Source organism: Heloderma suspectum, chromosome 1 (genome assembly GCF_057233095.1).
Source record: "Heloderma suspectum isolate Gila_16-S chromosome 1, 16-S_ref, whole genome shotgun sequence".
NCBI lineage: Eukaryota > Metazoa > Chordata > Lepidosauria > Squamata > Helodermatidae > Heloderma > Heloderma suspectum.
The window spans coordinates 32,786,600-32,811,811 of record NC_139458.1 but is presented as its reverse complement, the minus strand read 5'-3'; the positions used below and the strand labels follow the sequence as shown (position 1 = coordinate 32,811,811).

General features: G+C 47.4%; 1 protein-coding gene across 3 annotated transcripts; it reads right to left on the bottom strand.

Moving 5' to 3' along the window:
• Positions 1–258: 258 nt before the first annotated feature.
• On the bottom strand, positions 259–24,570 carry LOC146357083 (serine protease inhibitor A3N-like). 3 transcript variants are annotated; one of them, XR_014788525.1, is made up of 6 exons: positions 24,516–24,570; positions 14,711–14,812; positions 8,706–8,853; positions 5,626–5,730; positions 5,039–5,133; positions 259–561 (listed from the first exon to the last, which is right to left on the bottom strand). XR_014788525.1 is itself a non-coding variant. In XM_084839992.1 (4 exons), exons 2-4 carry the CDS (start codon positions 8,841–8,843, stop codon positions 495–497), a joined length of 300 nt encoding a protein of 99 aa, XP_084696118.1. In that variant the 5' UTR covers positions 8,844–8,853; positions 13,608–13,697; the 3' UTR covers positions 260–494. The 3 variants fall into 3 exon arrangements, 1 of the variants encoding a protein (XP_084696118.1); XR_014788524.1 differs by lacking the exon at positions 5,039–5,133 and having other exon boundaries at positions 5,610–5,730; XM_084839992.1 differs by lacking the exons at positions 5,626–5,730; positions 14,711–14,812; positions 24,516–24,570 and adding an exon at positions 13,608–13,697 and having other exon boundaries at positions 260–561.
• Positions 24,571–25,212: the final 642 nt, after the last annotated feature.

Genomic DNA, 25,212 nt, shown 5'->3' with positions numbered 1-25,212 from the left:
TATGTTTTAATTGATCCTGGAATGGTGTATGGTTATGGCTGTCTGCTTTGAGATTGCTTGTTGAAGTTGCTTTAGATATATGTTCTTGTATATTGTTCTGTTCATGTGTTTTTTTTTATGGAATTGGCTTTTAAAATCTGTATATTGTATTTTTAAATGTTTTAATCTTTGTAAACCTCCCAGATAGCCTTGGCTATTGGGCGGTATAGAAATGTAATAAATAAATGAGAAATAAATAAATACAAAAGACTTCATATTAAGTACAAAGATGCTTTATTGGTTACAAAGATGCTTTATTCAGAATTCAGATACTTTATTCAGAATTTATTCAGAGCTGCATTCAGAATTCACAATACTTAGTTGCTTTAGGGCTCAGTTAGTTGGGTTTGTTATTCTGCCAGTAAAGAGTGTGGTTTTGGTAAATCCATCGAAAAGCACAAGAAAAAAAGGCTTGTTGAACATAAGGGCTGGAGGCACAGATATAGGCATGGCTTCTACAGCACTCCCTGCTGCTGTCTCAGTACCTCTCTCATCAACAGTAAGCACAGCCTTATGGATAACCTGAGAAGAAACAAAGAAGAGGGTCAGAGTCTGGGATGGAGAACAGCGCCTCCTATGTGGAGTTGAACTGAAGGGTTCAACTCCACATAGAAGACCCTGTTAAGCCTTCTGTAACTGTTAAGCCTGAACTGTTAAGCCTTCCTTAACAGGGCTATTGTCTTCACTGCCCTTTAGTCTGGCAACCTGTATGATTTTTATTCATGGCTGAATTTGCGGTGATAACTTTGCAGATAACATAGACAGAATTATGTGGACTGATGCAGCCAATCAGACTAAATGGTCATGAGGACAAATGGGGTCCCGGACAGAGAGAGAGAGAGAGAGATGGGTCAGAGAAGCTGCAGCAGTCAAAGCTGTTCAGATGGTGTGTTTTGTTGGTAATTAGTCTGGCTGCAATTAAAGAGGCTAATTTAGGGATGTACGAAAGTGACTTACCTTTCGTGGATTATGTTGATGGTGGGGGGGGAGGCGTTCTGTCCCTCCCCCCCGGAATCCTCGATGGGGGGGAGGTGATCCGTTCCTCCCCCCTGGAATCCTCGATGGCTGGCTGTGCTCCGCGGCAGCTCCGTGGAGCAGCCGGCCAGGCCCAGCCCAGCCCAAAGCCATCCGCAGCCGGATTTCCGGCTGCGGAGGGCTCTGGAAAAAACATTTGCGTATGCAAATGGCGGCGGCTACGGCTGCCGCGATTTGTGTTCCTTATTTTTGGCCGTCTTAATCTATGTAAATATTTACATAGACTATGATGGCGAAAATAAAGGGGAACGCAAATAGCATAGCGGGCGCTATTTGCGTCCCTTTTTGATTCACCATTTTAGCCTACATAAATCTTTACGTAGGCTAAAACGGTGAATCAAAAAGGGACGCAAATAGCGCCCATTATGCTATTTGCGTTCCCCTTTATTTTCGCTGTCATAGTCTACGTAAATATTTACGTAGACTTAAGACGGCCAAAAGAAGGAACGCAAAGAAGGAACACATTTGCGTACGTGGTTTTGTTTTTGTTTTTAAACCCACCCAGCCATGATAGGCGACGTAAAGATTTACGTAGCCTATCACATCGTTGTTGTTGTTTTTTTTTTAAACCTAGCCATGATAGGCTACGTAAATCTTTACGTAGCCTATCACGTCTCTTTTTTTTTTTTAACAGGACTGGAAATGGCAGCGGCAGCAGCCGGTCGGAAGACCAGCTGCTGCAGCTGCCACCGCCGAATCCACCACCGGAGCCGCCGCCGCCTGGGAGATCCGCCCCAGGTAAGTCTCGTCCCGGGGGGATCCGCGGGGGGGCGGCAGGCCGTTCCACCACAGAGTTCGGGGGGCCAAATGCACTGGCATTCAGCCTCACCGGGATCCATGGTGGAATTCTCTGCCATCCGTAGGCTAATTTTGAACAGAACATTAGAATTAGCCAATATTTGGCTCCAGACTTTCTTTCTTTCTTTCTATCTTTCTTTCTTTCTTTCTTTCTTTCTTTCATTTAATTTCATTTCATTTCATTTCATTTCATTTCATTTCATTTCTATACCGCCCAATAGACCTTTTCATATCCACCTCTAAAAATCACCTGACATCTGCTTTGGGCCCTCCACATTGGGCACCTGAGTCTCTGAGCCACTGTTTAAATTTCCTATGATGTCCGAGAATGATACTATTTCAGGGGCATTGTGCGAAATGAAAATGGCAATCCCCAGTCCCCCTTGGAGTGCTGCTGTTGTAACTACTGCAAAGTAAGCTTTGGAGGGGTGTCAAGGTAAGAGAGGCCCACCAAAGTGCACTTTCTCAAGAGCCTACCCAAACCACTGTAATTATAGTACCCCCACCACCCCCACGGAATGTCCCAGAACCAGCAGGTGCGATCCACATCCCATCATGCCTCACTGCTGCACTCTGAGTTTCAGGTTTCTCATTAAACAGACACACTTCCCCCTCAGTGTTCCTCGCAACACGTGGGAAGGCAAGGAACTGCTCAGCAAATAGTTTTCCTGAAGGGTTCCTTTGGGAGGAAGTGAGGGGTGATGGGGCAGGCCTAAATCACCACCCCTTAAAGCCGGCGTGTATTATTATTATTTACAATATTTGTATACCGCTCCATAATTAGAACAGATTTAGGAGCAGTGAACACAAGAGATAAAACAGTAAGGATGAAAAGATTAAAACACAGATTAAAATTATGCTATTTTAAAAAGCAGAATACCAATAAAAACTGCGACTGGTCAGTTAAGAAATGCCTCCTGGAACAGTGTTGTGTTCAGGAGGCGCCGGAAACAGGACAGTGTTCGTGCCTGCCTGACCTCCAGGGGCAGAGAATTCCAAAGAAAGGGGGCTGCCACACTGAAGGCTCTTCTCTCGGTGGAGTCTAATCAGGCCATAGGTCCATGTGGAACCACCAGGAGCAAGCCCTCTGATGACCTCAGTGACCGGGCAGGTTGGTAAGGGAGAAGGCGCTCTCTCAGGTATCCCAGTCCTGAGTTGTTTAGGGCTTTGTACATGAGTACTAAAACCTTAAACCTGGCCTGGTAGCAAATAGGCAGCCAGTGCAGTTCCCTCAGCAAAAGAGATGCAAGCTGAAAAGCTCTTGCCAAGAGCTGAGATGTAGAACATCTTTCAGCCAGAGGGACAAATTGAATTTCAGAGAAGCTCTTGGGGGCCATATTCTCGTGGCGGGTGGAGATGAAGGCAAAGGGGGGAGGAGGCAAAGGCAAAAGAGCTGGGTGAAAAATACAGTAATACCAGCAGATATTAGCTTCAAGCCCTTACTGCCAGTAGCTAAGCCTTAGGAGAGGCTTTTCAGCCTTTTAGAATGAGAAAAAATGTGCAAAACCTAGGGATGGCGGAGAATTTCTCCATGAATCTCCGGGAGGCTGAATGCATTCGGCCCCCCGAAATTGTTGGGGAAATTCTCCGCCCCCCCCCCGGATGGGACTTACCTCCTTCGAATGTCCCTCTCGGCGGCGGGTCCCGGTGGTGGTTCGGCGGCGTTGCGGCGGCCGGTCTTCCGACCGGCTGCCGCCGCTGCCATTTCCAAGTAAAGTAAAAAAAAACAAAAAATGCGATAGGCTACGTAACGATTTACGTAGCCTATCATGGCTAGATTTTCAAAGTCAGCTGTGATAAGCTACATAAATCTTTACGTAGCCTATCACGGCTGACTTTGGGAAAAAAAAAAGCGTGTATGGAAATGGCGGCGCCCATGGGCGCCGCCATTTGCGTTCCTTATTTGGGCACAGGTAGTCTACGTAAAGATTTACGTAGACTACGGCGAAAATAAGGGCAACGCAAATAGCATTGTCCTTATTTTCGCTGTAGTCTACATAAATATTTACGTAGACTACCTGTGCCAAAATAAGGAACGCAAATGGTGTCCATGGGCACCGCCATTTGCGTATGCGCTTTTTTTTTTCTTCCAAAGTCAGCCGTGATAAGCTACGTAATGATATATGTAGCCTATCACTTTTTTTTTTCCAATTTACTTTTTTTATTTCGCGGCCGGGGAGACGGGGCGCTCCCCCCCGGCCTGAATGTCGGTGGCGAGGGATGGGGTGCCTCCCCCTCCGGCCTGAATTTCGGCCAGGAGGGGAGGGGCGCCTCCCCCCCACCAAGAATTTCGGGGGGTGAACCGGAGCGCCTCCTCCCCACCGCGAAGCAAGCTGCGGGACCAGGTAAGACTTTCGTTCATCCTTAGCAAAACCTGGAAGCCATGAAATTATTGGTGGTTGAGAAAAGGAGATATGGTCACAGTAAGAAGTGGGGAACCTGTGGATATCCAGGGGGCCAGATTTGCACCTCCGGTGGGCCAGAATTTGCCTGCAGTTGTGTGTTTCGACACCCCTACCCTTAAGTACCCAGCAAGCATGTTTTGCTGCCTCATCTGCCCCTTCATCCACACCCGTTTCACTTACAGATTAGCAACTGAGGAGGGGTACATTTCTCAAGGGCTGGAGTTGGCACAGAGGCCTCAAATTGCTGCCCCCTAACAGATTACAATGCCATCATGAAGAAGGGCTGCAGCCTGATGCATGAAATGGAAGGATGGTGTCCTTTACTGTCTGTGGATATACGTTTGAGTACAAAATCGGTATTCTCTGCTACAGAGGAACGTGGTTATACTTCTGGAATGTGTCTGTCCTACAGGATAACACTACCGTTGGTTTCCCCAAACTTTGGAGAATGGATTGCTTGTAGCTTTCTATATGCTGCCTTCAAATTTCTGCTCAGTGCTCCAAATGCATTGGAGTAAACATTTTCTGTTTTCTTTTCTGCTGTTGACACCCCTGGAAGGGACAACACTTTTGAGTGTTACCTGAGTGGCACTCTGCTTTATAAAGAACCTGTCTGGAAAAAGGAAGGTAGTCAATGCTATTTTCCTGATCTCATTTGATCTCGGAAGTAGGGATGTCAGAGAAATCTGCTGCAGATTCAAATGAGGCCAGATTCTTTGGAATCTGGCCGCAGGAAACTGCAGCAGATTGGGACCACTTACCTCTGCTCCAGGAGGACTGGAGGCAGAATGGCACTCTGCTGCTTCTTGCCAGCCAGAGCTGTTCGCCTCCTCCCTGTCCCTGCTGATTGCCATGTCTTAAAAAAAAAAAAAAAAAAAGGCAATCAGGAGGATGTGCCCATAGATTTATATGCAAATAGAATCATGAATCTTGTGTATAGGTCTATGTGTCCATAGGCTTATACGCAAGATTCACTGCTATATTTTGCGTATAAGTCTAAGTAGGTTAGTACTTGGGTGGGAGACTGCCTGGGAATCAGGCTTCCTGCATTGAGCAGGGGGTTGGACTCAGTGGTCTTGTAGGCCCCGTCCAACCCTATGATTCTACGATTTTATGTCAGTTTCCTTCTTATCTACAGCCTGGGAAGAAGTAGCCTCTTGTGTACCTCTGGGATCTTCTTAAGGGAGCTAATGGTACATATTTGGTTCCAAAATGGGTAGATCTTTTAAAAGAAGCAAGGGATGGTACCTGAGAGAAGGGAGGGAACAAAGTTTGTTTCGTGTGCCCCTAATATGAATTGACCCAATGCATACTTTCCGAACTAATACGTACATGGAAATGCAATTACCGTTCAGGTTTTGCACTTCTCCAAATTTTGTGATGTCATTCTCTGATTAAAAGATTCATACAAAAATGCTGGCATCAGGAACATTCCATAGAAAAATGCATAGATCTGGGAAAAGAGCATACAGGCATCTATTAGGAAAATGTGCTTGCAAAAATGAATTTATTGGGGAAATTGTGTTCAAAAATATGTACAAATTTTAATGCATATGAAAATGCATATGCATTTCTGTATGGACTTAATTTTCTTTTCATAAATTGATCCACACACAGGATGGAATGAATTTGTGCTTGAAAAAATGCGCATCTTATAGAAAGCAAAACAGTCAGATTTGTCCATCCCTACGTGAGATCGAGATGTAGCTCGTTTCCATAGTTGGGGAATGATGGAGAAAATGGTAGGGTTGCCAATAGTCTAGTCTGGGGATGCTGAAGTGGCAATGGGGAGTGGGACAGGGAGATAACATACATTCATGTATGAATGTGGCCATTATATTTGTCTGTTGAACCTTGACTGTTGAACTTAGGCATCACACAGGGAGAGATGTAAAATTTCCAGAAATTTTGAGGCCATGGAGGAAAAAAGTCCCCCCGCCATTTTTTTTCAGAAAAATTGAAAATTTTGGAAAAATCAAAAATAAGCAAAACTTTTTAGCACTCTTTATGGATCTAAAGTCACTTTGGGAGCAATCCTATGGCCACTAGACACTGTCTAGTCACCATAGGTTATGCTCATTTCCAGGAACCGACCTCGGAGCCCACACTCTGAGGTTGGTTCCCGGAAAACCGACTGCCCCCCTTTTCCACACTGCCTCGGAGGTAGCATGGAGAACTCCCATCCTCCGTGCTCAGAAGAGGAGCACAGAGCAGCTGAAAAGGGGCATTCCGGGGGGTGTTCTGGGGCGGGGATCGAGGAGCTGCGTGTACGACACATCCAATGTTTCACATGGCAGTTTCCTCTCCTGGTTGGCCCCCCCGCCACTAGACAGCTGAAAACAGCTGTCTAGCGAAAAATAGCAAGGCAGGAGAGGCGTGGAGGGAATGATCCCCCCCGTGCCTCTCTTGCCTTGCTTTGGATAGACGGTTGCCTCCAAGTCCCCCCACCCCATGCCTCTCCTGCCTTGCTTTGGATAGGCGGCTACATATCTAGGTAGGATTGCGCCCTTTGTTGCTTTGAGACAGCCTTCCCCACCTGATGCCCTCCTGATATTTTGGACTTCAGTTCCCATCAGCCTCAGGCAGCATGGCTAATGGTCAGGAATGCTGGCCACTGTAGTCCAAAACATCCAGAGGGTGGCAGACTGGGGAGGGCTGCTTTGGGAACATAAAAGCAGCCTTTCCGTTCCTAAAGTTATTTTATGTATGACTTAGTTTGCTCATAAAATTACCATTATATTTTAAAACTTCAAAAAGTAAACTCAGTTAGTAAATTTGTTATTCTTGTCTGAATAGATTGAAACTACATTAAATGACTGCTACAGCATCAGAAACACAGGACTCTATTGAACAAAACCCAAGTTGTTAAGAATGCACATTTACTGTCAAGAATGCACAATGGTGACTCTATCAAGAATGACTCTGTCAAGAATGCACAATGGTGACTTAGTTGGGAAACTGAGCATAAATGTCTATTGGTAAAATGTACTTTGATCAATAATTTTAATAAGGAATGAAAGAACTAACTATGCTGAGAGTTTTACAGAGAGAATTAAAAATATTTTCCCCCATGGCTTCATTATTTCCAGATGTGTTGCATCTCTAGTCTTTCTATAGAAGTGTTCTTATTACATTGTTTTTAGACATCATTTGGGGTGGGGGAGTAAAGGCCGGGTAACAATATATAAATACTTTCTCTTAAACACTAAAAGAAAATATTTCACAATCCAAAGCCATTCAATTTTTCCAACTTTTTGGAAAAAAACAAGAATGGTCCAAGGGAAAAAATGCTTTTTTTCTAGGGCTGTGCAGGGACCTCCCAATCCAACTTGGGCAGATTCAGGCCCCCCCCCCGACCTGCCTTGGCCCTGAACCCGAAGCAGGGTTCACATGGCGAACCCCGCTTCAGGCCCCCCCAACACCCCCTCGCAACCCCCCAGCTCCTTACCTGGGCTGCCTCCTCCTCTGCTGCTGCCTCCGTTGCTGCGCCGCTGCCTTCATCCTTTTCTTCTTCTTCTTCGCCACCCACTGCTGCTGCTGTCATTGTCATCATTTTCTTCGCCACCGTGCCGCCGCCGCACTGCTGCCACCATCTCCTGAGGCCTGGACGCACGGCGACTGGTCTTCTTCCAGGGAGTCACCATTTTTAAAATGGCAACCTCCTGGAAGTTCCAGGAAGTTGCCATTTTAAAAATGGTGACTCCCTGGAAGAAGACCAGTCGCCGCGAGTCCAGGCCTCAGGAGAAGGTGGTGGTGCAGCGGCGAAGAAGATGACGACAGCAGCAGCAGCGGGAGGTGGCAGCGTGGCAATGGAGGCGGCAGCAAAGGGGGAGGCAGCCCAGGCAAGGAGCTGGGGGCTGTGTGGGGGCGTTGGGCGGGGGGGCTGGGCTAGGGGCCAAAGCTCCAAAGCACACCGAGTGCTTCGGTGAGCCTCTTCGTGCTTCGCATCAGAAGGGGCACAAAGTGGCCCAAAGTGGCCCGCTTAGGCTCGGGGTTCAGGCCTCGGGCCGAAGTGGTGCACAGCCCTAGTTTTTTTCTGATTTGTTTCCAGGTTTTTTTCCCTGGGACTTCACATCTCTACACACAGGTATTGATCACTGTTTACAAGGTTATGTGCAGCTCCCTGGCATGGATTCTAATGCAATCCTGCACAAGATTGCCCCTATCTGGGAGATGAGAGTGTAAGGGTGGGGTAACCTGGAGAGCAGAGTATATTTAAGGGTGCGATGCACAGTTTATAAGGGCTCCTTCACACCGGAAGGCTTGCCACTTTAACTCTAAAAGCTCCGTGTGATGAAGCCCTAAATGCAGGATTTTATGCTGGTGGGGAAATGCCCTAAGTGTCCCTGGATATAACACTGCAATGGGATCAAGATCCTGGCTAAAATGAAATCAGACGAATAATGGGAATGAATGCTTTCAACTTACTTTTGACAATTTCAGAGGCTTCGCAGAGATCCCAGATAGATCAGCCTGGTCAGAGAAGACATCATTCATACCCAATCGTTTGAGAGCCTCCTTCAGGTCATAGCTGGCAGAAATATTAAACTTTGGAAGATACACCATTGCTGTGGCACTTCAGAAACACAAAGATGTAAGAAAGTACTTCAGTTATTTTCTCAGACTAATGGCTAAGATTAAAAAAAAAATCTCATGGACTCTGAATGGGCACGATAGAGATAGATTCCCATTAGGACTTAACATGTCATCTTTTCAGCACCAGGTAAGAACTGCCCTCTCCTCCCAGGTATTTGGCAGCATATGAATTATAATGAGTTTTAATTATGTATTGGATAGGAGTTTCTTTCTGGGCAGAGGAACTAAACAGGGTTGCCCTTTGCCACCCTTGCTTTTTATCCTTTCTTTAGAACCTTTGGCAACTGCCATAAAGAATAATAATAATAATATCAGAGGCCAAGAAATAAATGGTTAAATACATAAGAGCAATATGTTCCCTGATGATGTGGCAATATTAACAACAAATCCAAAAGAAGCTTTGCCAGAATATAGGTATTCCAACATTCCATAGATCATTTAAATATCTGGGAGTAACTATTTCAAAAAATTTAAACGAACTTCAGCAGCTGAATTTCCATCCAGTGATCAGACAAATAAAAAAAGATATTAAAAGGTGGTCTCAGATACATTTAACAATTACGGGCAGAACTAGTGCTATAAAAATGGTAACGCTGCCAAAATGAAACTATTTCTTTCAAACACCCCCTATAACAATTGACTCAAAAGATTTGGCACGATGGCAAAAAATATTTACAAATTTTATCCATCAAGGTAAAAGACCAAGGCTAGCCAAAAGCCTGAGGTAAAAAAGATTAGATCAAGGGGGATGGGGAGAGCCAAGTATACACAAATATTACGAAGCAAATCAATTAAGAACCATAGTATTGTATTTGGAGGGAACCGCAGAGACATTATGGGTAGGTATGGAAGCAACAAGGAAACACGTCCAATTAACTGGAAAAATTATATTTGGAGGGGAAAAAATAACAGACTTAGAATGCGTAGATAATCCCTTTTTACATGTTACTTTAAAAATTTGGAAAAAATGGAAAAACAAATTAATCCCAGAGATTTCCCCGTTGCTTCCATTCATGTTATATCCTGGCTTTTCATATTTAGCTAAAGCACAGCAATATGCCAAATGAGAGAAAAAGGATTATACAGAATGCAAGATTTTTATGAAAATGAAACCCCTCTTACGGTAGCAAAAGTAAAAGAAAAACTTCAGGGACTACAAATAAATTGGATTCTTTTTCATCAATTACATTATCTTATTATGAACTCTACAGTACAGTAAAATATGGTTAGAAATATGACTACATCTGAACGCATTATATTGGAACATATGAATAATACGAAAGGACTAATCTCTAAAATATATCCACACTTAATTTAAATAGATACAAGTATGTCAATAGGATTGAAAATAATATGGGAAGATGATGTTGGGATAAAAATAGACCAAGATATATGGAACAATTATCAACGACTCAGTCAAGGAAAACTGTATCAATTAGGGAAAATTCTTTCAACGTATCATACTGATCGTATATTACATCGGTGCATCTAGCAAGGATAAATAATACACATATTACAAAATGTTGGAGAGATTGCAATCAGCAAGGTTTATATATTCATATGCGGTGGTCGTGTCCTGTTGTGTTACAGTTCTGGAAAAGGATATTTACACAAATGGCAAACATCATGCATCAAGTTCTCTATGCCACACCAGCATTAGCTTTATTAACAATTTGCAAATAGCGTTGCCCTTATTTTCGCCGTAGTCTACGTAAACATTTACGTAGACTACAGCCACCAAATAAGGGACGGGAATGGCGGCTCCCTATGGGGGCCGCCATTCGCGTACGCGCTTTTTTTTTTTTTTTTAAGTCACCCGTGATAGGCTACGTGACGATTGACGTAGCCTATCACAGCTGACTTTGCAAATCTAGCCGTGATAGGCTACGTGAATCGTCACATAGCCTATCAGGGGACTTTTTTTTTTTTCTTTTATTGCAATGGTGGGGGCGGCAGCCGGTCGAAAGACCGGCTGCCGCTCCCGCCCCGCTCGAACACCCGATGAACCGCCAGCCGGACCCGCCGCCGGGAGGGACATTCAGGGAAGGTAAGTCCCGTCCCGGGGGGGGGGGGGGGTTGAGGGGGTGGGGGGGTGCGGAGGATTTCTCCCCGAAACTTGTTCGGGGGGCCGAACACGTTGGCGTTCGGACCCCGAAGTTTCAGGGAGAAATTCTCCTCCATCCCTAGGTAGAGTTCCCAGGCACAAAAGCCCTGGCATCCATTGTCTTGCAGAGTGCAGAGTTGCGGAACCCATAAGCATTGTGGTTCTTCCCACTCCAGCCTATTTTGACATTAATGAATCATCCAGTATGGTCGGCTGTCCCTTCCAGAAGCATGGAATAAAAGTTCTTCCTCTGAAATATGGATTTCAATTTACCCAGGACCACTCAGTTGATCAGGCTGAGAGGTTTGGGATCTTATGAGGTGGAGAAGAACACGCACACAACCAATGTAGATGAAAGAAAAGGAAATTTATTGAAATAAAAGAAATAAACAAAAGTAGAACCTCCCCAGAGAGTTGCACATTCTCTGAGGCTTAAGAGGTTGCACGCCTCCTAGGTACAAACTTAATTACAAAGATATCTCAAAGAGCTGCATGCTTTCTGAGGCTTATAAGGTTGCGCGCCTTCTAGGTAAGAGCTTAACATAAACAATCCTCAAGAAGTTGTGCCCTTCTCTGAGGCTTAAGAGGTTGTGTGCCTCTTAGGTAAGAGCTTAGTTACCCAAATGTGGTGCATTAAATGACTAAATATACAGTTAGTCCCTGTTTGTTGCTCAGCTCCAGATCGGGCCACTGAAGCAATGATGATACAGTGTCAGCCAGGCCCAAGCCTAAGCCCGCTGTCTTATATCCCAAACCCAAACAGTTAAGTATGTCAGAACAAAGATAACGGCGCCTTATCTAAGCCCCAGACAGTAAAATCCTTTCCCTGAATTTTACCCAACACATACTCACCACAGGCTATCATGTACTTGGCCAGAGCACTTAATACGTGTCCCGTGGATCAAGGGTACTGTTGGTATGTGCACATACAAACGATCCAGATGCAACCATGGCCCTCCTGAACAATGGCAGATTCAGGGGTTTTATACTAGGGATGTACGAAACCTTTTCACGGATTCTGTTCATGGTGTGGGGGGAAGGCGTTCCGTCCCTCCCCCCGGAATCCTCGACAGGGGGGAGGCGATCCGTTCCTCCCCCCCGGAATCCTCGACGGTCGGCTGTGCTCCGCGGCGGCTCTGCGGAGCAGCCGGCCAGGCCCAGGCCAGGGCCGTCCGCAGCCGGATTTCCGGCCGCAGAGGGCTCTGGGTAAAAACAAACAAACAAAAAAATGCGTACGCAAATGGTGGTGGCTATGGCCGCTGCCATTTGCATTCCTTATTTTTTGCCGTTGTTGTTGTTGTTGTTGTTGTTCAGTCGTTCAGTCGTGTCCGACTCTTCGTGACCCCATGGACCATAGCACGCCAGGCCTTCCTGTCCTGCGCTCTCTCCCGGAGCGTGCTCAAGTTCATATTCATTGCATTGGTGATGCTATCTAGCCATCTCATCCTCTGCCGTCCCCTTCTCCTTTTGCCTTCAGTCTTTCCCAGCATCAGGGTCTTTTCCAGAGAGTTTTCTCTTCGCATTAGGTGGCCAAAATATTTGAGGTTCAGCTTCAGTATCTGTCCTTCCAATGAGCACTCAGGGTTGATTTCCTTTAGGATGGACTGATTTGACCTCCTTGCAGTCCAGGGGACTCGTAAGAGTCTTCTCCAGCACCACAGTTCGAAAGCATCAATTCTTCGGCGCTCAGCCTTCCTTATAGTGCAGCTCTCACAGCCATACATTACTACTGGGAAAACCATAGCTTTGATTATACAGACCTTTGTCGGCAAGGTGATGTCTCTGCTTCTTACTATGCTGTCTAGGTTTGCCATAGCTTTCCTCCCAAGGAGCAAGCGTCTTTTAATTTCATGGCTACAGTCACCGTCTGCGGTGATCTTGGAGCCCAAGAAAGTAAAATCTGTCACTGCTTCCATTTCTTCCCCTTCTATATGCCAGGAAGTGATAGGACCAGATGCCATGATCTTAGTTTTTTTAATGTTAAGTTTCAAACCAGGTTTTGTACTCTCCTCTTTCACCGTCCACAAGAGGCTCTTTAGATCCTCTTCACTTTCTGCCATTAGGGTGGTATCGTCTGCATATCGGAGGTTGTTGATAATTCTCCCAGCAATCTTAATTCCGACCTCTGATTTATCCAACCTGGCATTTCTCATGATGTACTCTGCATATAAGTTAAATAAGCAGGGTGACAATATGCAGCCTTGTTGTATTCCTTTCCCAATTTTGAACCACTCGGTTGTTCCATGTCTGGTTCTTACTGTTGCTTCTTGGCCCTCGTACAGGTTTCTCAGGAGACAGGTAAGGTGGTCTGGTACTCCCATCACTTTAAGAATTTGCCACAGTTTGTTGTGATCCACACAATCAAAGGCTTTAGCGTAGTCAATGAAGCAGAAATAGACGTTTTTCTGGAATTCTCTTGCTTTCTCCATGATGCAGTGAATGTTGGCGATTTGATCTCTAGTTCCTCTGCCTCTTCGAAACCCAGCTTGAACACTATATAAATGAACACTATATAAATAATAATAAGATACAGCTGAAAGAGGTCAGCTAGATACCTTTTTTGTTTATAACGTGTGTTTATTATTTTTAAAGATAAAAATAATGGATATTCAAAAATAAAGAGTTCTTACCAAAAGTTAGGAATGGCTACAAAACAATATTCTAAGTAAAACCAGTGATAGTTCTGCTGTGTTGCATAGCGTACTGCCGCTGCTCAGAATGTGGCTTTTCAAACTTTGCCCTATCCAGTCTGTAGCACAGTGGCTGAGAGTTCAAGGTTTTGAGCCATGTCGTTCTCGATGGACATCACACCTGCACCAGGCCCCAGAAAACCTCTGGGTGGCCCTGCAAATCTGACTACTGGGGTGGAGGAGGGGAGGGAGGACCCAAAGCGCTCCTTGCCCTGGGTGCTGTTTATCTGAGGGCCAGTACTTGACAGACAAGGACAGCTGCAGCGGGACTGAGGGAGGATGGGAATTCCTGCTCTTAAATATAACGTTAAGTGTGGGAGCTGAAATGGGCTCCTTGGGCAGCACCGAGCAAGCATACATCTCCTAACTAGAGATGCTGGAGAAATCGGAGACGGACTAAAATGAGCTCGGATTTCTAAGAATCCAACCTGCAGAATCTACTGCGGAGCGCCCCCCTCAGGCCACGCGGAGTCCGTGGACTTTCAGATTATTTTTTTACTTTTCTGAAATTTACGCATATAAATCCATAGAAAAATATGAAACGTGGAATGGAATGGGGGACAATACACTAAATGTTACGTACTGAGGTAAATTATGCAAATACTTATGTAAATACTGACGTAAATATTTACGTAATTATTTCCGTATTTTTTCTGCATGACGAAAAAAAATTGCATCTGTCTGTGGGTGGATGATGGAACAAAAGGCGCCTGACAAGCTGCGAAACACAGACGGAGCGGATTTTTCACAGTCCGTACATCCCTACTCCTTACTGGTTAGCTTCCCCTTGTTAGCCATTTTTAAGATTATTCCAAGTTGCCATTCCAGCCTCAGTACAACAGTTCGGATGGGGTAAAATACTCACATCAGTCAACTTTTTCTTACTGCACCATGGGAACTCTGGCAATGTAACTTTACTACAATACTGTGCTTTAATAAGGGAAGGCATTGATCCATTGTCTTTTCTGCATTGATCCATTGAGCGATAACTTCTAAATGGGTAGCATTACAGTACTTAATTAAATTAGGAATCTTTAACCCACCTTCTTTATAGGGTTTTTCCAGTGTTACTGCAGCGGCTTTTGGCTTTTTTACTTTCCCAGCTAAAATCTGTTAACATATGTTGCCATTTTTGCAGGACTGACCTAGAAATGTTAATTAAGACATTCTGAAAAATAAGAAACATTCTAGGAATAATATTCATTTATATTGTGGCTACATGCTTTAGCTAAGAAATACCCAATTTTTGTGCTTCCTTACAACGTACCCTGCACGCACCCACACATTTCCTTGGTCTGTCAGGCACAAATCCAGATGGGGAGAATGGTGTGCCAGGGAGGGAGCAGCAAAGATGTCCTGATCCTGCATTGCCTTATGAAGCACCTGAGCCCAACTGTATTCCTAGAGGAATCCTCCAGTGAGTTCACCCATGCCTGTTTCTTGCTCACAACAGTAGCTATTACTGTGGTTCTGAATAAAGTCCAACCTTTCTGGAGAGGTCTGACACCTTTTCAACGTTCTTTTTACTATTCCTTTTATTCATTTCGGAGAAGTTTCCTCTTTTGCAGTCTAATATGATTTTTATTGATGGTGTTTTTGGAAATTGTCCATTTACATAGATGTTGAATTTGACAGCATGGTGGCCAGTGTTTCCAGTCAATTCAGCAACATTGATTTCTTGCACCATATCCTCATCTCTATTTAGGATAAGTTCCTGTGTCTCTCCCTTCTGTTTGGTTCAATTGAGCAAATATTCTAGGGTACAGCTCTTTAGGGCAGAGTTCCCCAATCTGCTGCCTTCCAGATGTTTTGGACTTCAGCTACCATCAGCCCCAGTCAGTATGGCTAATAGTAAGGAATTCTGGGAGTTGTAGACCAAAACATCTGAAAAGTACTAGATTATTATTACAAGGCTTGAAAATGTAGTTGTTCAAGTCAGAGGCACAAGCGTTGGGGTATGGAGTAAGGAACAATCAGTTTGTAATTGGGTTTTAAATTGGTTGGTCATTTTAACTGATTGGTTGTAAGTAGTTAAAATGTTGATTAGTAGTTTATTTAATGTGTAATTATTGACTTCATTTGTATTATTGTGTGGTATGTTTTGGGGTTAATTTGAATGCACTTTGGTATGGAGTGAAATATAAATTTATATTGTGGTTGTTGTTGTTGTTGTTGTTGTTGTTGTTATTAGGGCTGTGGTCCAAATACTTCCCCTTCATGGATCACTGCCTTGTTGTGGCGAAGGGGCTTGCGTAACTCAGTGAAGCCATAAGCTATGCCATGCAGGGCCTTCCAAGACAGACAGGTCATGGCAGAGAATTCTGACAAAATGTGGTCCACTGGAGAAGGAAATGGCAACCCACTCCAGTATTCTTGCCAAGAAAACCCCATGGAACGTATCACAAGGCTAAAAGATATGACGCCGGAAAATGAGCCCCTCAGGTTGGAAGGTGTCTAATATACTACTGGGGAAGAGCAGAGGGTAGCGCCAAGAAAGAGTGAAGTGGCTGGGCCAAAGCCGAAAGGACACTGAGGTGAGGATGTGTCTGGTGGTGAAAAGAAAATCCAATGCTGTAAAGAACAATATTGTTTAGGAACCTGGAATGTCAGATCAATGAATCAAGGTAAGCTGGAGGTGGTCAAACATGAGATGGCAAGATTGAACATCGACCTCTTGGGAATCAGCGAACTAAAATGGACAAGCATGGGCGAATTTAATTCAGGTGACCATTATATCTACTACTGTGGGCAAGAATCCCTTAGGAGAAATGGAGTAGCACTCATAGTCAACAAAAGGGTGGGAAAAGCAGTACTGGGGTTGTTGTTGTTGTTTATTTGGTCAGTCGCTTCCGACTCTTCGTGACTTCATGGACCAGCCCACGCCAGAGCTTCCTGTTGGCCATCACCACCCCCAGCTCCCCCAAGGTCGAGTGGGGTACAATCTCTGGGGTACTGGGGTACAATCTCAAAAACGATAGAATGATCTCAGTACGAATCCAAGGCAAACCATTCAACATCACAGTAATTCAAGTCTATGCCCCAGCCACTGAGGCCGAAGGAGCTGAGGTTGATAGGTTCTATGAAGACCTACAACACCTTCTAGAACTAACACCAAAAAAAGATGGCCTTTTCATCATAGGGGATTGGAATGCCAAAGTAGGAAGTTAAGAAATCACCAGGATAACAGGCAAGCATGGCCTTGGTGTACAAAATGAAGCAGGACAAAGGCTAATAGAGTTTTGCCAAGAGAACACACTGATCATAGCAAACACTCTTTTCCAACAGCACAAGAGGCAACTCTACACATGGACATCACCAGATGGTCAATATCGAAATCAGATTGATTATGTCCTTTGCAGCCAAAGATGGAGAAGCTCTATTCAGTCAGTAAAAACAAGACCTGGAGCTGACTGTGGCTCAGATCATGAGCTGCTTCTTGCAAAATTTCGGCTTAAATTGCAGAAAGTAGGGAAAACCACTAAACCATTCAGGTATGACCTAAGTCATATCCCTTATGAATATACAGTGGAGGTGAGGAATAGATTTAAGGGATTAGACCTGATAGACAGAGTGCTTGAGGAACTATGGATGGAGGTCCGTAACATTGTTCAGGAGGCAGCAACGAAATCCATCCCAAAGAAAAAGAAATGCAAGAAAGCCAAGTGGCTGTCTGATGAGGCTTTACAAGTAGCTGAGGAAAGAAGGGAAGCGACATGCAAGGGAGAAAGGGGAAGATATATCCAACTGAATGCAGAGTTCCAGAGAATAGCAAGGAGAGACAAGAAGGCCTTCTTAAATGAACAATGCAAAGAAATCGAGGAAAAAAACAGAATGGAAAAGACTAGAGATCTCTTCAAGAAAATTGGAGATCTCAAGGGAACGTTTTGTGCAAAGACGGGCATGATAAAGGACAAAAAAGGCAGGGACCTATAACAGAAGCAGATGAGATTAAGAAGAGGTAGAAAGAATACACAGAAGAACTATACAGGAAAGATCTTAATGTCCCTGATAGCTGGACATCCTAGAGAGTGAAGTCAAGTGGGCCTTAGGTAGCATTACTAACAGCAAAGCTAGCGGAGATGACAGTATTCCAGCTAAGCTATTTAAAATCCTAAAAGATGATGCTGTTAAAGTGCTGCACTCACTATGCCAACAAATTTGGAACACTCAACAGTGGCCACAAGACTGGAAAAGGTCAGTTTACATTCCAATTCCAAAGAAGGGCAACGCCAAAGAGTGTTCAAACTACCGCACAATTGCGCTCACTTCACATGCCAGCAAGGTGATGCTCAAAATCCTCCAAGCGAGGCTTCAGCAGTATGCGAACCGAGAACTACCGGAAGTACAAGCTGGGTTTCGAAGAGGCAGAGGAACTAGAGATCAAATCGCCAACTTTCGCTGGATTGTGGAGAAAGCAAGAGAATTCCAGAAAGATGTCTATTTCTGCTTCATTGACTACGCTAAAGCCTTTGATTGTGTGGATCACAACAAACTGTGGCAAATTCATAAAGAAATAGGAGTACCAGACCACCTTACCTGTACTATAAGGAAGGCTGAGTGCCAAAGAATCAATGCTTTCGAACTGTGGTGCTGGAGAAGACTCTTACGAGTCCCCTGGACTGCAAGGAGGTCAAATCAGTCCATCCTAAAGGAAATCAACCCTGAGTGCTCATTGGAAGGACAGATACTGAAATTGAAGTTCAAATATTTTGGCCACCTAATGCAAAGAGAAAAGTCACCGGAAAAGACCCTGATGCTGGGAAAGATTGAAGGCAAAAGGAGAAGGGGACGGCAGAGGATGAGATGGCTAGATAGCATCACCGATGCAATGAATATGTACTTGAGCACGCTCCGGGAGAGAGTGGAGGACAGGAAGGCCTGGCGTGCTATGGTCCATGGGGTCACGAAGAGTTGGACATGACTTAACGACTGAACAACAACAACAACCAAATACTGAATACCAAAGTGAAGCGGGCTGCTTTGGAGGTGCCTTGGTGTGATCTGAAGCAGATCAGAACAGCACTGAGGCACCCCGATGTGAAGCGGCTCATCGCCAAGGCGCCTTGGCCTGCCTTGGAGCATCAGAGCTACTGAAGCCATTCCCAGACAGCCTGTCTCTCAATGTATCAACTTGTAGAAGATCAGGGAGTGGGCTAGGAGGAGAATGGAGGGGGGAAGAGGAGAAGAGGGGGAGGAGGGAGGGGGAAAATGGTGACAACAATTTGGAGAAACAAACAGAAGCCCAGGGGGAAAATTAGCACTGATCGGTCTAGCTTGGGGAAGAGACCCTCACATCCCAGCAGCTGTGCAGCAGGGGAAGCAGAAGGCTGGTCGTGCTGGAACTCCTGCAAGCTCTCTGTGTGTCTCACCTCTAAGAGGATTAGGCAGGCCACTATAGAGGAGATGGTGTGAAGGAAGTATGGATCCGCAAGGTGGAAGTTTCCAGCACCTGACCAGATCACCAGCTGCATCAGTGAGATGGTGGCATTGGATGACCAGCCACCCAGCCTTGTTGAAAATGCGGGGTTGAAGAGGCTGATGGCCCTTGTGGTGCCTACTACAAGCTGCCATGTCACACCACCCTTAGCAGATGGGTCATTCCCTCCCTGTACCAGGCATGCAGGGAGAAAGTGCTGGACCAGCTGCACCAGGCAGAATCATAGATGGTGCAGTTTGCCTTGGACATTTGGTCCATTGAGGGTGGAGCACACGCTTACTTGTCCCTGACAGTTCACTGGTGGACAGCCACAGGGGCAGTAGCAGCCAGCACTTCTGGGACTGGTGGGAAGGATGGGTATTGTTGGGCTGTCCTTCATGAGCAAGCTATGGACCAATCCCACACAGCAGCAGAGATTACAGAGGCCATGAACGTCATGGTGGAGGGGTGGCTGGCTGGGTACCAGCTCTCCTGCGGTTACGTGGTTATGGATGGGGGAGCCAACATGGTGAAGGCTGTGCTCGAGGGTGGATTTGAGGGCATCCACTGCATCACACACATCTTCAGCCTGATGGGGAGGGATGCCCTTGGAATGGGAAGCACCAAGGTGTATCCCCCCCACCGGTCTGGCATCTGTTGGACTGCTGCAGGAAGGTGGCTAGGCATTTTCCCCACAGCGTAAAGGGCAGTAGGCTGCTGCAGGAGAAGCAGGTGGAGTTGGGGCTCCTGCAGCACAGGCTGGTGCAGAACGTGGCAGGGGTCAGGTTGTGAAGGTGTCAAGGGTCAGGATATAGGCATCCAGGTAGCAGTGGGATGCCACATCACAGCGTCTGGTTCTCAAGCCATTCCTTGAGGCCATCCAGACCCTGAGCACCAGCACTGCTTTCCTCAGCCAGTGATCTCTCTGGCCAGGCATCTCCAGAAGCAGATGGGTGAGTTTCTGGAGATCAAGGATCCTGTCACAGGCAGGTGCTTCCTGACAGACATGTGGGAAGCAGTGACAAGGCTGAAGGATGGCCTAGGAGGGTAGAGCCCCTATGCCGGGAGAGGATATAGATGTTGGCCACCATGTGTGATCCCCACCTGAAAGACAAGCTTTGTGGGGAGAACTCCTGGTTGGGGTGGCAGGAACTACTGGTGGGGCAAGTGAGGGGGGATGGGCAAAGAGGCTGGGGCAGGTGCCAGAGGAGGAGGAGGAGGAGGAAGCAGGGGGACAGAGGCACCATCCCTTCCAGCAGTATCACCCCCAGCAAGACCACAGGCCAGGGGTTCTGGGCCAAGACAGTGCAGGCAGTGGTTGGGGGGACAGGCACACAACCCACCCACCAGGATGCTGCTGCAACATTTGTGCAGCATTACTTGGCGGAGCCCTTGGAGGACTGGTCCACGGACCCCATGACCTACTGGTCATCCTGCAGCCAGCTTTGGCTGGACTTGGCTCACGTGGCCAGAGAAAGACTCAGCTGCCCACCAACCAGCATCCCAAGCAAGAGGGTATTCTCAATGGCAGGCAACACGGTGACACCTCACCTCTCCTGCTTGGATGCTGACTTAGTGGAGCAGCTGCTTTTCCTCAAAGTCAACCTGCCCCTGCTGGGACACCCCACACCCTCAAGCCCTCAGGTGAGTGAGCAGCACACTCAGTCACCCTGCTGTTTCTCCTTCTTTTGGCTGGCTGTTTCCGTCTTTATCTGACTCAGGCAGGGCATTAATTATTACTATTACTATTACTATTTTTATTATTTTGCTGTGCTTTCAGTACCGTAACTCAACTCTGATTGAACCCAAGGGAATGCTCTTAGAATCTCTGTATCTCTAGGGGTCCTCCAGTCAGAGCATGTATCGTCATCATCACCATCACCATCATCATCAATAATTAATTATGCCGGGCTGTGCTCTCTATGCAGGACTGTAGCTCTGAATGTAAAGGGATGCTGTAGCATCTCTATGTCTTCCTCCAATGCCACAGACTTATACCCACATGTCATGGGTCTGCTATGTGGATGTGCCCTCCTGGCAGGCTTGCTGTGTTTGCTTCCTGCCTCAGTGAAAGAGTCTCAGAAGAACCCTCTTTGTTATTATCAATTTCAAAGTGCCCACCTTGCATGGGTGGTTTCTAGGGGTGGGGGAGAAATCCTCCACGGACCTAGGGATGGCAGAGAATTCCACCACGGATTCCAGTGAGCCCCCCGGAATCCGTGGCGGAACGGCCTCCTGATCTCCTGCCCCCCCATGGAATCCCCCCGGGACGGCACTTACCTGAGGCGGATTTAGCGGCGGCGGCAGTGGCGGCGGCTGGTCTCCTGGCCGGCAGCGGCTGGGCTGCTGCCGCCGCCATTGCTGTCCTGGCTTGCAGCCATGATAGGCTATGTAAGAATTTACGTAGCCTATCATGGCTGAGTTAAAAAAAAAAAACCCCAGCGTACGCAAATGGCGGCGGCTACAGCGGCCACAATTTGCGTGCCCTATTTTTGGCCGATTTATCTTACGAAAATATTTACGTAAGAAAAAACGGCGAAAAACAGGGGAACGCAAATAGCGTAGTGGGCGCTATTTGCGTTCCCCTTTTTTTCGCTGTTTTATCTTTCGTAAATATTTACATAAGATAAATCGGCCAAAAATAGGGCACACAAATGGTGGCTGCCGTAGCCGCCACCATTTGCGTATGCTGGTTTTGTTTTTTTTTTTAACCCAGCCATGATAGGCTACGTAAATTCTTACGTAGCCTATCAAGGCTGCAAGCCAGGACAGCAATGGCGGCAGCAGCAGCCTGGCTGCGGCCGGCCAAGAGACCAGCCGCTGGAGCCGCCAGAGCTGCCGCCAGAACCACCGCCGCTGGAACCGCCGGCTGTCGAGGATTCCGGGGGGGAGGACCGGATTGCCTCCCCCCCGTCAAGGATTCCGGGGGGAGGGACGGAGCGCCTCCCCCCCCCACCGTGAAAGATTCCGTGAAAAGGTAAGTGAGTTTCATACATCCCTACACAGACCCCAGTGAGGCAGGATTCAAAAGAATCTGGCCCCCTGGAGTCCGTGGAGGATTGGAAGACATAGCTCCGCCTCCTGGAGGAATCCTCGCCGGCTGGATCCTCTCTGCCAGCCGGCTCCAGAGTTAGGGATGGCGGAGAATTTCTCCCCGAAACTTCGAGGGGCCGAGCGCCAACGTGTTCGGCCCCCTGAACAAGTTTCGGGGAGAAATTCTCTGCACCCCCCCTGCACCCCCCCCGGGACGGGACTTACCTTTCCCGAATGTCCGTCCCGGCGGCGGGTCCGGCCGGCGGTTCGTCGGGTCTTCGTCCGGGGTGGGAGCGGCAGCCGATAATTCGACCGGCTGCCGCCGCCGCCATTCCAATAAAAGAAAAGAAAAAAACGCCCCCATGATAGGCTACGTGACGATTAATGTAGCCTATCACGGCTAGATTTGCAAAGTCAGCCGTGATAGGCTACGTAAATCGTCACGTAGCCTATCACGGGTGACTCAAAAAAAAAAAAAAAAGCACGTACGGATAATGGCGGCCCCCATAGGGAGCCGCCATTCACGTTCCTTATTTGGTTGCTGTAGTCTACGTAAAGATTTACGTAGACTACAGCGACCAAATAAGGAACGCGAATGGCGGCTCCCTATGGGGGCCGCCATTTGCGTATGCGCTTTTCTTTTTTTTAAAGTCACCCGTGATAGGCTACGTGACGATTTACGTAGCCTATCACGGCTGACTTTGCAGATCTAGCCGTGATAGGCTACGTTAATCGTCACGTAGCCTATCACGGGGGCATTTTTTTTTTAAACTTTTAATTTCGCGGCCGGGCGAGGCGAGGCGCCTCCTCCCCGGCCTGAATTTCAGCTGGGCGAGGCGGGAAGCCTCCCCCCCGGCCTGAATTTCGGCCAGGCGAGGCGGGAAGCCTCCCCCCCTGGCCTGAACTTCGCGGGGAGAGCAGCGAAGCGCCTCCCCCGCACCGCGAAAAGCTGCGAGACCAGGTAAGTGACTTTCGTGCACCCCTATCCGGAGCACCAGTGATACGGCCACCATTGCCATATCGCTGGCTGGACGGATTGACTGCAGACGCAAATGGTGTCCACTACGCCATTTGCGGCCATAAAGGTCTTAGTTTAAGCTAAATGTAGCCATTTACAGCTGCATTTAGCTTAAACTAAGACCTTTACATAGGGATGGCCGAAAGTCCCTTACGTGATCCTGAAGCTTGCTTCGCGGTGGGGGGGAGGCGCTCCGTCCCTCCCCCCCAAATTCTGGCCGGGGGGGAGGCACCCCATCCCTTCCCTCCCAAATTCTGGCCGGGGGGGAGGCACCCTGTCCCTCCAGCCGCAAAACCTCCTCTCCTGCCGGGACGCAAATGGCGGCGGCCGTAGCCGCTGCCATTTGCGTCCCTGCAGTCAGCCATGATAGGCTACGTAAATGTTTCTGTAGCCTATCATGGCTGACTTAAAAAACAAACAAAACGCGTACGCAAATGGCAGCGCCCATGGGCACCGCCATTTGCGTTCCTTATTTTGGCATGTGTAGTCTACGTAAACATTTTCGTAGACTACGGCGAAAATAAGGGGAACACAAATAGCATTCCCCTTATTTTCACCGTAGTCTATGTAAATGTTTACGTAGACTACACGTGCCAAAATAAGGAACGCAAATGGCGGCGCCCATGGGTGCTGCCATTTGCGTACGCGCTTTTTTTTTTCCAAAGTCAGCCGTGATAGGCTACGTAAATCTTTACGTAGCCTATCATGTTTGTTTGTTTGTTTGTTTGTTTTACTTGGAAATGGCAGCGGCGGCAGCTGGTCGGAAGACCGGCCGCCGCAGCCTCCACTGCCGAACCGCCGCCGGAGCTGCCGCCGCCAGGGACATTCGAACAAGGTAAGTCCCATCCCGGGGGGGGGGAGATGGTTTCTCCATCACTTTCGGGGGGCCGAATGCGCTGGCATTCGGCCTCCCCGAGATTTGTGGAGAAATTCTCTAACATCCCTACCTTTATGGCTGCAAATGGCGTAGTGGACACCATTTGCGTCTGCAGTCAATCTGCCCAGCCAGCAATATGGCAATCAATGGTGGCCGTATCGCTGGTGCTCCGGAGCTGGCTGGCAGCTCCGTGGAATTACCGCAGAGTGGAGCCGGCTGGCTAGGATTCCGGGAGGGAGGGATGGATCGCCTCCGCCCCCGTGGACAGCCCCCCAGACCCGGAGGTAAGCATTCTGCCCATCCCTACTGGTTTCTTTTTCAAAACAGTACATTATTGTATTACTTCAGCTGCATGGGAATGGTTCATTCACAAGTTTCAAATCCCAATGAGTAACTCAGGGCATACGTCCTTCCTCCCCGATGTCCTTTTGCATGTGGGGAGTTTTCTTTCTGTAACTGCTTTTCATTTGCTCTTACTGGTAGGGATGTACGAAAGTCACTTACCGTTTCGCGGATCTGCTTCGCGGTGGGGGGGAGGCGCTCCGTCCCTCCCCCCGGAGTCCTGCCCAGCCGGCTCCGCTCCACGGGGATTCCGCGGAGCTGCCGGCTGGCTCCGCCCGCAGCCAGACATCCGGCTGCTGGGCAGCAAGGATGCAAATGGCGGCGGCCGTAACCGCCACCATTTGCGTCCCTGTACTTAACCGTGATAGGTTACGTAAATATTTACGTAGCCTATCATGGCAAAGTAAAAAAAAAAACGTACGCAAATGGCGGCGGCTACGGCGGCTGCCATTTGCGTTCGCTATTTTTCGCCGTTCTAGCCTATGTAAATATTTACATAAGCTAGAATGGCGAAAAATAGCGAACGCAAATGGCGGTGGCTGTAGCCACCGCTATTTGTGTAAGCTGTGCCCAGCTGCGGCTGGTCAGGAGACCAGCCACCGCCGCTGCACCCGCCGCCCCGCTGCAGCACCTGCCGCCCCTGCCGCCGCCGCCCCACTGCAGCACCCACCGCCCCGCCACACCACTGGAATCCGTGGCGGAATTCTCCACCATCCCTACATTTGCGGCCATAAAGTGCTTAGTGGTACATAAATCGTTGCTGCAATTTATGTATATCTAAGCACCTTACAGCGGCAGTTTGTGTAAAATATGCTAATTATGGCTGTAATTTGCCCAAGATCATAAATTGCATATGCAA

Bases quoted from the DNA above. Each gene is read 5' to 3' on its own strand.
- LOC146357083 (XM_084839992.1), bottom strand. From the start codon at position 8,843: ATGGTGTATCTTCCAAAGTTTAATATTTCTGCCAGCTATGACCTGAAG. The intron at 5,134-8,705 runs GTAAGTTGAAAG...TTTTTTTTTAAG, and splicing joins AGCCTCTGAAATTGTCAAAA to ACATGGCAATCAGCAGGGAC. The intron at 562-5,038 runs GTAAGTGGTCCC...GTTTCTTCTCAG, and splicing joins CCAGTCCTCCTGGAGCAGAG to GTTATCCATAAGGCTGTGCT.